Source organism: Psittacula echo (assembly GCF_963264785.1).
Source record: "Psittacula echo genome assembly, chromosome: Z".
NCBI lineage: Eukaryota > Metazoa > Chordata > Aves > Psittaciformes > Psittacidae > Psittacula > Psittacula echo.
The window spans coordinates 14641845-14657815 of record NC_137742.1 but is presented as its reverse complement, the minus strand read 5'-3'; the positions used below and the strand labels follow the sequence as shown (position 1 = coordinate 14657815).

General features: G+C 35.7%; 1 protein-coding gene across 10 annotated transcripts in view; it reads right to left on the bottom strand.

Moving 5' to 3' along the window:
* Positions 1 to 4086: 4086 nt before the first annotated feature.
* Positions 4087 to 15971, bottom strand: part of NIPBL (NIPBL cohesin loading factor) — a 159580-nt gene continuing 147695 nt past the window's right edge. For 7 of the 10 annotated variants that reach the window (XM_080636687.1, XM_080636689.1, XM_080636690.1 and 4 more), the window contains 9 exons: positions 13632 to 13805; positions 12903 to 13093; positions 12009 to 12116; positions 10536 to 10736; positions 10001 to 10147; positions 8562 to 8857; positions 8072 to 8246; positions 7239 to 7424; positions 4087 to 6678 (listed from right to left, as the gene is read on the bottom strand). In XM_080636687.1, coding sequence (XP_080492813.1) covers positions 6313 to 6678; positions 7239 to 7424; positions 8072 to 8246; positions 8562 to 8857; positions 10001 to 10147; positions 10536 to 10736; positions 12009 to 12116; positions 12903 to 13093; positions 13632 to 13805 — 1844 coding nt within the window. In that variant the 3' untranslated portion in view covers positions 4087 to 6312. Of the gene's footprint in view, positions 6679 to 7169; positions 7425 to 8071; positions 8247 to 8561; positions 8858 to 10000; positions 10148 to 10535; positions 10737 to 12008; positions 12117 to 12902; positions 13094 to 13631; positions 13806 to 15971 lie in introns of all 10 variants that reach the window. The other 3 variants (XM_080636692.1, XM_080636693.1, XM_080636691.1) reach the window with 3 other exon arrangements.

The following is a 15971-nucleotide window of genomic DNA, read 5'->3' as shown; positions in this document are numbered from 1 at the left end:
CGGCTCTTACCATTGGCTGCCACTGAATAGACATCTTCAGCAGAAGTCTCAGTTAAAACCCTGGCTGAGATATTTGAAGTAAGGAGCAACTTAAGAGATGTCAAATTACGTGAAAATACAGCTTAAGATACACTGGACTGGGATCTATGTTTTATTTCCAAATATACTGCCTAAGTAAAGAAACACAGATAGGTATATTTCACGGGCAACATACAAGGAAGTTGTATCTTGAGGCTGCCTAGCTCCTCAAAGTTGCACTTACACCTTCTGAAGATGGAAAAGAGTGTGTCCAGCTGTAGAACAGGATACTCCAAAGATTCTACACAGGTGTTGAGAAATTGTGCGCGGCACTGGAACATGTAGATAAGCTACGTCTGCACCACAATTTGTGAGATTTTTGTAAGAAACAAGGAACAAATCTCCATTAATATCTACTACCCCCACAGGAAGTACAACCCTGAAACTTGCTTTTGAAATTATATTGAACCGCTTTACACAAGGCATCAACAGATCACCATAGTCCTCAAACAGGATATTTTCAAGCAAGCTAAAAATAAAGGAAGGGGTTATCTTTTTCTGATGTATAAAGACACGACAAATAGAAGATTAATTATTTTAATGAAGAATATTGGTATGTCATGTAAGGAAGAGACCTGTTTGAGTGCGTTTCTCAGCCACCATTTAAAATTGAAAGTAGGAAAAAAATCCAGCAACCAGGGTTGCCCACAGAGAAGTAAATTTGTAGAATGCAGTATGTGGTCGGTCTGGATGACCTGAAGGCTGAACACAGACTTAGTGGCAACTTCTGCCATACGGCTTTAAACAAGAAGGGAAGGAATCCTTCCTCCCTCTCAACTAGAGCAATAGCAGTACTTCTGGACAGCAGCCACGAGTGATGAGTAGTGATACAAATACCAGGGAACTTGTTATTACATGACTCTGACCTGTGGGTTTGTAAATGGAGATGAAGCGGTACCATTTGGAATTGCAGGATGCATCAGACAGGAGGTGTTCAAGGCTGGCCTTGAATTTGAAAATCCATCTGCACACAGGACTGTTCAGAATCAAAACAGCCCTCATGCACCCGAAATAAATAGATTTTCTCAAGGAATCATTATACTTTGTTTGCCAGCACTCACAGAGTGCATTTAGTCTAAGCAGGATGCACAAACCTATTGAATTTCTCCTCTATGCATGTATTCCTGGCTTATAGGAACTTAGGCACATTTTTCTGTATTATTTTTGTACAAGCATAAACCCTAACAAGAACTAAACATGTAAAATTCTAAATAAAAGGCTGCTCCTCAGTGAAAGCCTAAGTCTTCAGTCTGTGCCTGTGAAGGCAAAATGAGAAGCAGATGATCTCGTGTGGTTTCTCAAGAATAAATTGACTGTAGTGACAGACATAGCACATTTCTGACAATTTTGTAGCCCTCTGTGGTTGGGATGAGAACTGCAAATAGGGGTATTTAAAGTAAATTCAGAAGCTATTTTGGGAGAAGGGAAAGGAGGAAGTGCATTGAAAATCAGCTGACAAAAATGGTGTAGGGGAACTGGGGTTTATAGCCAAAGCCAGCAGCTGAAGCATGCCCCATGCAACATGGCTTAGTGCTCGTAACTACAGCTTCTGAAAACAGAGGCTACATGACAAACACAGAAGAAAAACATATTGTTTAATGATCAGTCTCCTGGAGAGGTGTGGATGGGAAGCTTCTACATAGCAGGAATCTTGTTTTCAAAACAGAAATACGCACCTTCCAATACAGCTGCACAAAGAACATTGATGAAGAAAAGCTCTTTTGAAGTCAAAACCGGCTTTAAATAGCCACTGGAATAATAATACTGTGCCACAACCTGTAACTGGAACAGTCAGGTTTTTGATGAGGAAGGTTTGGAACTCCAGTGTAGCAGACCCTGCGCATGGAGGGACAGTTGCTAAAATGCATGCCACACACTCCAACCACCACCACGCCGCTGCCTGGAGCTGGTGCTGTTACACAGGATAAACTCTCCCTTCCCACTTCCTTGGCGCCCCCTAAACCACCCCTTTAGGATAAGGTTTTTTTTTGGAGAAGACACATAACACCTGGGGACGCTGCAAGTAGTGTATGCAATTTCATGTATGCCAGTGGAAACTATCCCTTCCTAATACAGGAACTCTAGGTGGCAAACCACATCCGAATCATTAGAAATGATGCAGTTACATCTGATGGGTTGAACAGAGATTGGCAAGAATTCTCTCAGAATAATAAAAAAATGGATTCCTTAGATGCCTTACAGGATCTGCAGGCATAATTTGAGCATCGTGAGCACAACAAGAAAGGGATTAATGAACTGTACGTGCATTCTAGGATAAAAACTTGCAAGTTTAATTTTGGAAGGGTTCAAACTGAACTCTCAAAGCATTTATGAAATATGAAAATACTATGGATTTATTTGTATACAACAATAACACTTTAATATTTAGTCAAGGAACCATGAAATCTAAAAACTTACTACTTACAGTAAGAACTCACCCATTACAACTCAGTACTTTAATAAGAGGACAGATTCTCTGAGGTACATGGAAACACTTGTATGGTTATGACATGGCTCTTCAGTGAGTGGAAGCAAATGAGGATATAGGGCTTGTGTGTTGGTCTCTGGCTATTTCTAGGGTGTGATACTTTAGGGGTGTTGGGCCCACAACAAAAGCAGCAGGTGTTTGTTTGAATTCAACCTCATTCGTATCTGTCTGGGGCTTGGAGTTAAAACATGGCAGCTTTACAGCAGGGATCAGTTGAACTGATTCATTAATCACTCTGCAGCATTACTAACACCTGCATTCCTGCAGAATGCCTGCTCTTCAGCTGGCATCAGATGAGTCAGACTTGGTTACAAACTTCTTTGTCATAAGTTACAAACACGTTTAAGTACTGCTGTAAGTGCTGTAAAGCATTTCATGTTAGAGCTAATGTTTAGCACAACCTCAATATTCTCACTAGTGACACCACGAGAACAGAATAAAGGCTAAAGTTTGATTCACATTTTAAAAATTTTTAATAGTTTTTTTAATGGCTACAACTCACTAAAAGACTTACGCTGAATATTACCCATGCCTGCCTTTGTACGTGTTAGACTTATTCATATAAGCAATAAAGAACCTCAAAAAAATACAAAAAGGCATTACTGAATCATTTAAAAAAATACTTATTTCTCATTAAAATTTTGCAAAAACCTACTGTGATCTTTTATAGCTGCAGATAATGAAAATGCTCAAGAATTATTCTGCAATTTGATAGTACTGAAGTGGAAGATTAAAAATAATTATCTTTATTTAGATTATGGAAGTGTCTTTTGTTTTCTTAAGCAGCACAGTATGGCTAGTGTTAATTCTAAAAGCTTGACAATATGCTTTCATTAGGGGAGATACCACAAGTTTCCATGTACAGAGCTTGTACTCAAAGTGAGAAAGCAGTAAGAACTAAAAATCAGTTATTATTATAGTTAAGTATGTAAAAATTTATAGCCATACAGTGAGAAAATACTTCAAGGCTCTGTCAACATAAAGGAGTAAAATGTCACAGTATCGATTTCTGCACTGCAGCACTTAAAACCCAACCAAAGCAAGAAACATGCAACTTTTTTTTTTTTTTTTTTTTTTAATACAGAAAACTCTGTATCTTGGTATGTGCTGTTGCCAGTAACATGGTTCATGTTGGTAAAACTGTGACTGACTCAGAGGCTGAGCACTGCTCCAATTACAGCTGCAGCCTTAGGCTCTCTGCTTCAAATCATCAACCCATGCTATACACAGCCCACAGGAAGCTTTCCCCAAAATGAACACTACTACCTTTTTATTGCCACAGCAAGTAATCTGAATGTTTGTGATAGGCAAAGGAAAACTGCATATTACTCTGAGTAGTACAGAAGGGGAAAATCCAACTCTAAACTAGTTAGAATCTTTTTCAATAATCTGTAACTTTGGTGTGTATTATCTTTATTATATCCAACAGATTCCATCAAGGAGTATGTATGCCCTTCGGCATATCACACAACATGCTAATGGTCAAAACCCTCTCAACTAAGACAACTTTAGACTTCAGGTTTCTATTATTTCTTTCTGATAATTTTATTCCAGTAAATACCAAGCAAATTGAAATAAAAAAAACTTCTTTGCTATTGGGAAAGCCACATGACCAGGAAACAATTTGTTTATGAACAAGGAAATATTTGTGTTACCTATTAAAAATAAGATGCTTTAATATAAATAGCATTAGAAATGGCTAACAGACAACTTCCTTTGAGACTGCATCTGTGTGAAATTCTTCTTCTTTTCATCTGGAAGTTTCCTTGTAAAGTATTTTCAATTCTTTCGAGTAGTAACAAATGACACGTCATACAACCTCTCTATTCTCCAAGTACGAATTTCCCACTATAAAAGCTCCTCCTAGCCCTGAGAAATACAATATTTCATTGTTTGCTACAAAAATGCCCTGCTTCCAGAACTGCAGAGGAGTTACTATGCTTTTCCTACTTCTCTCTTTAACAATACCAATCCTAGCCCAAGAGATGTCTTTTTGTACAGTGAAGAAAACACCATTAACAGTGAAAACAAAAAGGTGATAAAATACTTCTATTCAGAAAAACTCCAGTGGTGAAACAGCAAAAAAGCATTTCCGATAGGAACAATTGCTAACTGGATTCTGAGGAGTTATTAATAATTTAATTTTCTTTTGTACATGAGAATGCTTTGGAATACTGTTACTATTCCTCACAAATCAAATAACATCTTAAATTCTGCAAATAAACCCTGAAAACAGCCTCCTACCATTAAATTAAATTTTTAGAAGAAACATAGCATAATGCAAGATTTACTTATTGAGGAACACCTGTTTTAGATAAATACATTTGAAAACACAGCAGGGTTTAACAGTCCCTTAAAAAGTTTAGCTATTTTTAGTTTTTTTCTGTTTGTAAATATGCTGTTTTTCCTACTGTCCAGGAAGGTAAATTGCTAATGAAAGGCTGTGGCAACGCAGTTGAAGCAAATGCTTCTGAAATAGCATTTTTTCAATTTACAAAATGTGAAAACGTCTTTCAATTAGTAAAAAAAATAGTCTAATATACAAACATTTTTTCAAAAATCAATTTGTGAAGGAATGTAGTGGAATTACCCAGACTCATACCCATTCACTCCTCAGATACTAGCAACTATCTCCTCTTGACACAAACCTTTCTATATTAACCCAGAGAAATGTATACATGGCCAGTCAGCCCAAGCAGAATAGTCATTCAGCTTTCCCCATATTTAAACTATCATAAATTACCATACGGACAGCATTAGAAAGAAATTGAAGCATACAAGGAATAAACTATAGTTTCTTTTTATATCAAAATGTACTCTTGAAAATGTGTTTGGCACAGTGCTAAATCATATAGTTAATACTAAATATTGCAGGATACAATAAAACCCTGGAGTTAACTTGTGTTTACACCCTTTAAGGGATAAAAATAAAAGGATACCAATTATTCAGAAGTCAGCCTATACAAACTGTATAAACAATATTTTATGTCTTGTTTTGAAAACCAATGCTATAGTAAATTTTACATAAAAAGACTGCAAAATAATATAAATGGATTTAAACAGATTTTTACAATAAGAAATTCAAATGGAAACAGACAAGTAACAAAGAGAAGTAAAAAAATTTATTGCAGTATTCGTTCCACCAGATTTGCTGGGGATCCCTTTTCTTGTATTATTTCAGGGTGACCTAATACATCAAAATCTACATTTACAAAAACTCCTCCTGCAGATAGGTCATAGATACTGCATGCTTTTTTTTTCTTTTTTTTTTTTCTTTTTTTTTTCTTCAACAGAATAAATTATATATCCAGGAGATTCTTCCATTTTACAGCCTGGAAAAACAATGTTTCCCTGGAAACTGGGCTAAGCTAAAGAAAGCCATCCGCTGCTAGGTTAAACTCCAAGAACACTTTATTAAGAACATTAACAGACTAATTTCCAACATTCACTTGTTTATTTTTTTAAACAGAAAGGTTTTTTTTCAAGATATAAACAATTTTTTTTTGTTAAACTATAATACAGTGGGAGTAAAAATGAACTGAGAAGTTTCTGCTGCACAACAGCGAAGAAAGCTCCCACAAAAATGTTTACCAAACATTTCCTTCTCTTTTCCCGCGTCCCAGGTTCCATTCTTACTCTTCATTTAACTGATTTTTTTTTTTTTTTTTTTTTTTTGCCAGAAAGTTGATATTTCAAGTTTGTCTGTTATTTCAATTCCTGTAAATTTGGCTGCATGTACAAATTCATTAGCTGGAAGTTCCATCCTTGGCGGCATACAGCGATCGTAAAGTCTGCACAACTTTATTAGTCAGCTTATTAGCACTCGTTAGAGCAATTTTTTTGTAAATAATGTCTGACTCTTTAATAGTGTCTACCCAAGGCACCAGTTTGCGGCCATCACGGCGCTTAGCCTCAGTCCAGGAGCCACTGTAGGAGCCTGCCATCCACTGAACACTGAAGCCATTGCTGGTTTTCTGTACTACTCTTGCAATTTGTGGTCGGTCTTTGTACTTTGGACAGCAAATAGCGATGACATCCATGACATCAACACTTTCATTCATCTGTGCTGCCAACTCCGTAGAGTCTGAATTTCGTTTTGACCTTCTCAATGACTAAAACATTGGGGGGAAAAAAGACCAAGTGTTACACAAAAGAACTTTAGTGAAATTATTGCTTTTATTGCTTTTAATCCCTTGACGCCGGGAGTTGGGATTTCCCGGCACACATTCCATTGCCGGCAATGAGACGCACCGCGACCGCCAGCGCCAAGGGGTTAACATATCCTTGTAAAACCACATACTCTTAATTTGTACCCGTGTCTTTATCTCTTATTGATATATAAAATTATATATACACATGAATCATAAAGCTACATAAAAACTTGGCAACAATAAAAAGGATAACACACAGTACATTCCAAAGGAAAATTAATAACTTTTTATACGGGATAAATCTCATTTTCTAGTTTTTTTTTTTTATTGTCTTTTCTGTTAAACTTTCTACAAAAGTCGTATAAACGGTTAAGTAGAGAATCTCTATCTACAAAATGCTTTCTTTCATGTGGATTACATTACTTGGTGTACATTTAATATAATAGACTGACATTTATAAGCACATAAAAATCATTTTACGTAATACGCTGCGAAATACGTTGACTCCTCCTCCGCCTCACCCCTGAAGTGCCTCCTCCTCTATCCTCCCCATCACTTTCATCGTCCTCTGTCTCAGCTGCATTGTTTTTAGGGCTGCCTCCTCCAAGCAGCGAGGTAATTGCTTTGTTCCGAGCATTTGTGCTAGCTGACACCTCTCCATCTTCTTCCTCTTCATCAGGATCCAGATGTTCCATAAGGAGCTTGAACTATTAAAAAACCATATTATTCCACATTGAAACATTAAAAATACATATGCATATCACACTAGATTAGACAAAGAAACAAATGGCAAGGTAAAGAAATGGGGTAAAACAAATGGCAGATGACTTTAAACTTAAACAGCTTATGTTTTGTTCTACGAATTTGTTACGTAAAAATCTCTTTTTTCATGTAAAAGCTTTCCTTCTGTGTTTCCAAAATAGCAAGTTTTCTCTAATATTCTTTAACTTCTATAATTCTGTAATATTTCTTATATTTAAAGATAGGGGGATGGAAAGTAAGTAAATACAACAGATCCAGTTTGTGTTCCTATGATGGCAACAGTCAGGGATATAGTGAACAAGTTCTATGGGTTATACAAGATGGATACTAGAAATTAGAAAACACTCCATAAAGATGAATATCCTTCAGTTGAAATTGATTTTCATAATGTTTAAAATGACTATGTATCTTTGAAAGATAGTCCTGCTGAATATCCTGAAAGGAAGTGGTGACTTAAATGTATCATGTGAGATTACCAGGACCGTAACACTTTGAAATGTTCATCAAATACATCATCACCTACATTCAAATTTATACTGTGCTACATAATACAGTATAAATTTCAGGTTTTCTGCAAAGAAACTTTACTTACATCTAAGTACTGTTTTACTATACTCCTCTTCACTTCTTCAGTGATCTTGGAATTAGCCATATCACTCCGCAGAAAATCCAGAGTTTGTTTTGGATGAAAATGCACTCCTGTCTTCCTGTTTATCGCTTTATCATAAACTTTTGCAGATTCAGATGGAGAGTATTTCTGAATTTTACTGTTTAAAGAAAATAAAAGCGAAGAACTTTTAAGGAAAGACCAAAGTAATTTCAAGGAAATCTTTTAAAATCTTCACTATAAGTAGTTATGTTTTAATCATTCCATACCCAACAGACAACCTGGTAAGAAATGAAATAAAGCCAGCCTTTCACTGCATTCAACTTACCACATTTATGTTTCTTCTCTTACACAAATCTATCACTTAAACAATTAGCTACAATCAACTTCTTCTAAAAAATAGAAGTATTCCAAACTTGATCCTTACAAAGAACTTACTAAATAACAAGACGGCCTATGATCTAAATATTCTTACCTATCAGAGAATCCACAGAGGTTCTTTAAATGCTGCTTCAGCATCAAAAGTAATAATATGCCTTGGGAGACATTTGCAAATTCAATTAAAGGAGCTGAATTTTCTGGTAAACATTTCATCACAGCATTTATATCATTTTCTTCATCAGAATCTGAATCAGAGTCTGCTCGTTTCCGTAACCTCCGAGGCTTAGAAGCTTCCTCTTCACTTTCGCTCTCACTACCACTGTTACTGTCACTCTCAGTCTCCTCATCTGATGAAGGTTTTCTTTCCTTTTTTCTGTCTTTCACCATAGACTGCAAATAGAGATGTTAACACACATTTCAAAATTAGAGTAATAGCATCATGTTTCTAAAAAATGTTTCCTAAGTTACTACTGCCTTAAATTTACAAGAATTCCCTGAACAATGTTATTAATTTATAACTTGATGTTAAACATTAAAATTCTTTATGGCAAAGAGATGACGAAAAAATGATACAAAGGTCATATGTTTTGTAAGGTGGGTACAGAAGGAACTGAAGCAACAAGTACCCCCCTGGCGTGTTATGCTTAGAAGGCTGCTCAAGTTCCTAAGCAGTTACAATAAAATGCAGTAGAAAGCCAAATACAATAAATCAGGAATAAAATTCCATTTTTCTTTCACCCAGACATCATTTGTGTGTCACATAGATTTTCATATGTACTTTGGTATAATTAGTCCAAGATGCTTTTAATCCTTGTTTCTTAAAATTCTATGACAGTAAGTACTCTGCTGATCAGAGAAACCTCAAGTGATCATACACATTACTAATAATCATCAGTTCTACTACTTTAAAAGCTACAAAAATTCACACATACATTATTAGCGCACCTAGTATGATTTTTCATAACACAGATCTTAACATGTCCTAAGCAGGACCTCATCCTTTCTGTGCTGAGTGCTACCCACTGGTCCCCAGTATTCCTTCTTTCTAGCAGTTTAGAAATTGAGAAGACAGACTGCAAGTTCTTTTCCTGTAATAAACAATTTATTTAAAGTCTCTTAGGTGAAGCACATGCAACTGCCATCAGCTACTTGACAACAAAATAAACAGCCAACTGGATTTCATTATTAGAATTATACAACCAACCACAATAAACTAGTATTTCCTAATGATTCTGGGCTCACATGCTTCCAGATGCATGCAATTAATTACTATTGAGCCATACCAGGGAATGACAGCGAAATTCATCATTATTTTTTAACAATGTAAGCAGCAATGTATGGGAAGTTTTCAACTAGTGTCTACCACATGGAGTACAGAACAGAAAGGGTTGCTTGTTCTTTACTCCTGGTTACAAAGTAATGCTACTGGTCAATATAATAATAATGGTACTGTATTCACTGAAAGATTGACCAAATTACGGAGAAGCTTATGTTGCCACCATAATAAATACACTAAAATATAAATGTGCATACCTCTTTAAATGACTGTAGTAAGTTGCTACCAGAAACTGACAGTGTAATGTCTATATGATGCATTATAAACAGTGGCTCTTCCTGTGTTTGATAAGGGAAACAGGCTAGATTGTCTGCTATGTACAAGAGCATGTTCACCTCTGTTTTCTGCAAGTTAAAAAAAAAAAAGAGATACATAAAAACAAACATACAATATCCTAGATTTATACATTTATCCTTTGTTCCTAATAATCTAGACACATGATCACAAATTTTATTCTATGTACTGCCCCAAACCCACCTCTAAACAACATGTATATATGCAGAATTTAGTCATACCTGAAGATATAACTGGATACAGAAAGGTACAGAATGATGCTAAAGCAACAAATGCATTCTATATAGGCAACATTAGATAGGCAAATGCCTTCTGTTATAAAGCAAAATAAAATACATTAGGGAGATAAAGTTATCGATAATTAAGTCACAAAAATACATTGCAAAAGGAGAATTTAAGCTTGTATTTCTCTTTAAGTGAAGGAAATGCAATGCTTACTGCCGTATCATCAAAGAGGTTGAGTAAAGAAATTAGAAACGCTCGTCTGTGTTGACGGTTCCCTCGGATCATGGAGTATAGGTGTGAACACAATGCACTGGATGATTCATCATGTCTAAAACCTCTTACAGGATCTTTTGGACAGGTATTAATTGCCTGTTGTACCTGGTAAGACATCTTCATACCAGCTACTGCTTTCATCTGAAATGGCAATGTATTTATTTAAATCATTGCTTTCAAAGTAGTAAAACTTACTGTTGTAAACTAGATGCTCACCTGAAATTTAATTTTCAAACATGCACTGAAGCAACACTACCTTTTGAGTTGGCATATAGATTAAAACAGAACTTGTGACAGCAATTAGAATATCCTGTGAACTGCTTTTGCTATGAATTCTGTTACAAACATGCAGCTAATCTGTTTACCCACTACAGCCAGGTATTGCAATTTTCAAGAAAATGGAAATGTTTTCATACATGAACAGAATATTTTACCATATGTGTATGCCTGATGACATTTACAGTGAAACCAACAACTGAATTCATCTTAGTACAATAGGACTAACAAACAGAAAATGAAGGACGTTTTGCTGTAATTTCCAGCTGATTTTACTTACTTCAAAATTCTTGCTCTAGTTTCAGAACAAACTGAATCTCTAGTTAGGCTGCATATCCAACTCTCCTCATACTATCTATGCTGCTGTCCAGCAAAGTTATCTGTTCATCAAACACGGTCATGGCCTATATAGCAAATTTCATCTGCTAGCCTTTTACCTAGTGGATTAGGAATCTGAATGCCATCAACAGTGCAATGCTCTAACTGCTCTGATACAAGATATGAGAAGTCCCACAATGCAGTACACACACACTGAACCTTGTCTGCAGCCTTCTGAAATAAGGAGAGGGTGCTGATGTGGCTCTATTTCAGATCTTAAGCAGAATTATTTGCACTATGCCACAGCTCCACAAGCCCTCACTTAGCTGTCAGATTTTCCTTTCAGTAAGATGCTTCAGATCTTAACAGCTTCCTATGCTCCTTCTGCTTAGATTACAATTTATAAAGCCTTGATACCTTAACATGCTAATACATATATACTAAGGGCTTCTACTTTCACAAGGTGTTCTCTTGCCTAATCCATTGATACAGCAATATCATTGCTAAACATTATGAAACAGTTGTTTTCACATCTTATCAAATAAACGCTCTTAAATACTCTTCAGTGAGGAAAATATTACTGTGAATTATAAATCAAAGGCAATTTTGGACTGGAAGATACACTTCAAATTATTATATGCTCTCTATTTCTAAGAACAAAAATCTCCAAACTGAGAAAAGAGTCGAGATCATCTTTACAACTGCTTATGTTACTGTTTATTGTTTATACTCTTTGTTCTGCCCCTGAGACATATTCAGGTGCTAAACTACTAGAGAACGTACCAGTATTTCGCAAGATGTTAAATCAGAATTACTTACGTGAATGAACCCAGCATATTTTTTGTCTATTTCCACCAACTGCTGGTCAGCTTTATTTCGCATAGAGGGCTCTGGATCTGTGCCCATAGCAATTAAGTACGGCACACACTTGGAAAAAACAAACAAACAATTATTCAGAGTCACTGTACCTCCTCTGCCCCAGTCTTTGTTCTTCTACTACACTACTGTTCTTGTTATATTCTGACTACTGCAGAAACTAGAATAGGAAGCTTTATGCAACTTATCACCTGACTACTTTTTGCAAGCAAATAATACAAAATACAAGAGAAACCAGCATTATAAATTACAGAAGTTGTGAGAAGTTTCAGGTAATATTTTCCTTGCTCTCAAAATCTAAAGTTAATTTTGAGTACAAAAATTGCCATTTAAAAAAACCCAAACCACCACTTCTGACTGAACATAAACAATGGATGCAGTATAAAAAATAGTTACAAAAACACTATGTAAGCAAAGAATAATGGAGATAATGACTGAAGTTCTGACATTGACTGTGGAATTTCATAGTGTCTGGACAACAAGAGGACTGAGGTGGAGGCATGATGACACATATTCCAGGATAAAGAATCAAATTAAGAAAACACCTGGCATATATCGGAAACTCGTAACAGAAATATGCTCCAACGTACATTTGTAAGTGCTCTTTAGGCAGTGGCTGGGCATCTTGATTCAAAACCAGAAAATACAGCATTTGGAATCTCGCTTGTTGGCTCAACAACATAGAACACAAAAATTTGCTTTCTGTAAAGCCCTCTTGCTACAATAAAAAATTACTGTAACATAGGTGGAAAAGAAAAACTGGAAATTCATGTAGCAAATGTGAAACCCTCTGAAAACCTGAATAACAAAACCTTCCATCATAAAAGCCTGCCATACCTGAACAGGATGGATGAGACCCTGGTTTAACGTCAGTGCAATGACATTTAGGGCGAAGTGACGTACGCTAGACTGAGTATGAAAGAAAGCCTCAAGGACCTGTTTGAGATATAGCTGCATGATGGAACTACTCATCCCTGAGGAAATATCACCCATTTCTTTCAGGTCTTCCTGTTTTGCTACTTTTTTCCCTGTAAAAAGGACAAAAGCACACTCATCACAGTATAATGATTTACTTTTCCATTACTTGATTCATGCTGATATTTAAGCTTTATAATACATAGACATTTCAGCGGTCTTAAATGGCTTTCTAATCTCATGAAACACAGAACAGTTTGATGGTAAATATACATAAAAAAACTAGAGAGACATGACTTTAACTAAAGTCTTGTTCCTTAATAAAGGTTTTTAATTTTAAAAATTTCTTTTATTTATTATTTTCTATCTGCAAATTAACCTTAGAGGAGACTGATTAGAAGTGTTACTATGATCATTACAGCAATTCTGGATTGCTTTCAGGATTTATACAACTTGAAAGTAAATAATATACCTATTATATGTGTATACCTATGCACATAATGAATTTTTGAAAATAATTTTAAAAATCTTTGGGTACAAAATTACTCATCTGATAGCAATCTTAAAGTTATTCAGTTCACATATATAGTAACTGCATGAAGAAAGATTGGTTTTGTATGCCTCATAAGCACAGAAGAACGCAACACTTACAGTCTCTGTCTGCCTGTTGCATACGTGTATCCTCCTCCTGCAAGTAGGTCTGGAGGTTTTTTAATACCTGGATTTTTAAGTTTACTGAACAGCTCTTATCTGAAAGAATACTGTTGTACAGAGTCTTCACTTCCTGTTCAAACATTAAACTTGGGTGTTGTATAAATGCAAATCCTAAGGATGGGAAAAAAGAGGAAATATTCCATATTATTATCATCTAAAAATATTATTTCCGCTTTTTCAGTCTTTCTTCAAAATAGAAGTATGGAATTCATGTCCTCCCAACAGCATAGCTTCTTCTAGATCAAACAGTAGTGCTTTTTTATATGGACACATTCATAGATTTTAAGAGTTCCATTAGCCATGACAGTTCTATTATCCATGACTGTTTGATACAGCAGCTGCACTAAGAAAAGTTACACAGGTCTGAAAGCATGTCCAATGTAGTTGCTTGCATCTGAATGACCACGAGCTCCCACAAGGACAAGGGAGGGACACTACTAAAAATTACCTGTTGTTTTTCTAATACATTTGGAGAAAAACATTCTGTGGAAACTGTGAAGATTTATTCATACAGAGGCAGAACAAGTGTGGAAAAATTGATAAATATCACAAGTACTTAAAATCTTGTAAAAAAAAAACCCCACAACAGTGAACACATTAAAAATTTTTGTATCTTGCTGTCAATATTCACATAACTACTATAATGGTCTTTCTTGAAAATTATCTGAAGTGTTCCCAAGACTACATCTATTGGAGATACAACTATAGAACTGTTTTTAGCTGGAGCCTTATCCTTGTCAAGGAACTGGTTTCTCTGATTCTGTATTTGATAAAACTTTTCTAAATTAGCGTCAGTATATAGCATTTTAGATCATGTATATAGATTCTGAAGTGCTGCTGACAAACTCTGTAAGAGTATCATGAAACAGTAATGGCAACATACCACCCCAATTTAAATTATATTTAACTACTTTTTTTATTATTATTAAGATTGTTCAAGAAAAGCAGACATTACATGTATTTTTTATGACACAAGAAACTAAGATTCTGAATGGACACTCAGAAAACATATGAACATAAAAGAAGAATGGGAGGAAAAATGAAAGCAAATAAATTATGCAAAAGTGATGTATAAAAATAGCTGAAACAAAGGGAAGACTGAGCTGAGTTTTTAAAACTGGTTTCATACACACGGAAAACAGTGCAGGTGAAGGCCAGGGTAAGATCTCAATGTGTTTAAGATTTCATTTCAGTCTCAAAACAAGAAGCAGAAAGAAGCAGGTGAGGTGGACAGGAAACAGGAGAAAAAGGAATGATGACTGTCTTTGAAGTATGTGGCATAACTGTGCACTCTATACAGATGTATGTTGTTTATGACTTGACCACCTCTAAGTCCAACCCATTTCTTAAGGTAAATTTTAAAAATGAAAAGCATGTTTGTTAGATATTTACAGGTATAGCTATATTTACTAACAAAATGTTATATCCTCAACCTGCCTTGCAAGTACACAGCTGCAGGAGAAGCATAACCATAATCCTTAATTTATGGCTAAGCTTAATTCAACAACGGCCAGTGACACATCCCAAAGCAAAGGCTGAAACTATTGAATGTCCTTACTGAAACGACACACTAATAATTGCTAATAGGAAAGTACACACCCTTCACATGATGCCTTTGCTATGTATAAATGTTGAATGAGTTAGTCCTTTCCACCTTATTGCTGCGCACATTGAATGGCTTTGACAACTTTGCTCAATTATCAGCCTGAAAGGTGGAACTTTGCACTGTCTACCACATCTCCGTACATGCCATAGTTACCCTCCAGATGGAAACAGTATGTAGATGAGATTAATATATCACTGAAAACAGTTTTCCAAGGTTTCATTAAAATAAAGACTGATATGCTTACAGGCAGAGAAAAAAAATCTTAAGACACCTACTGACAGCCACCCTCATTTTCCCTCTTTGCTCAAACTGATCAAAATTCAGTATATAATTTGGAAACATTTTTAGCGAGTGCCCATTCTCACACCCATGAGCAAAGCAGTCATGTCATATGATCCATCCCATGTGCAATATTCTGCAGTGGATAATTAAATTGGACTGGACTACAGTAAGTGCTGTGCACCTTGATGTAATGCCTAGAAAAACTCCAACTAGTCCAGAAAACCGCAGCATTACTCCTGCAACAGAGACAACTCTAAAGCCATTAATCCCACTCAACTGTCTGAAATGGTTTACCACAGAATATGAAATCAATATTCAGTCTTGGTCCTTATCCTTTGAACTCTCCTAGTCTGAATTGAAGTGGCCACCTAAACAACAACACAAAGCAG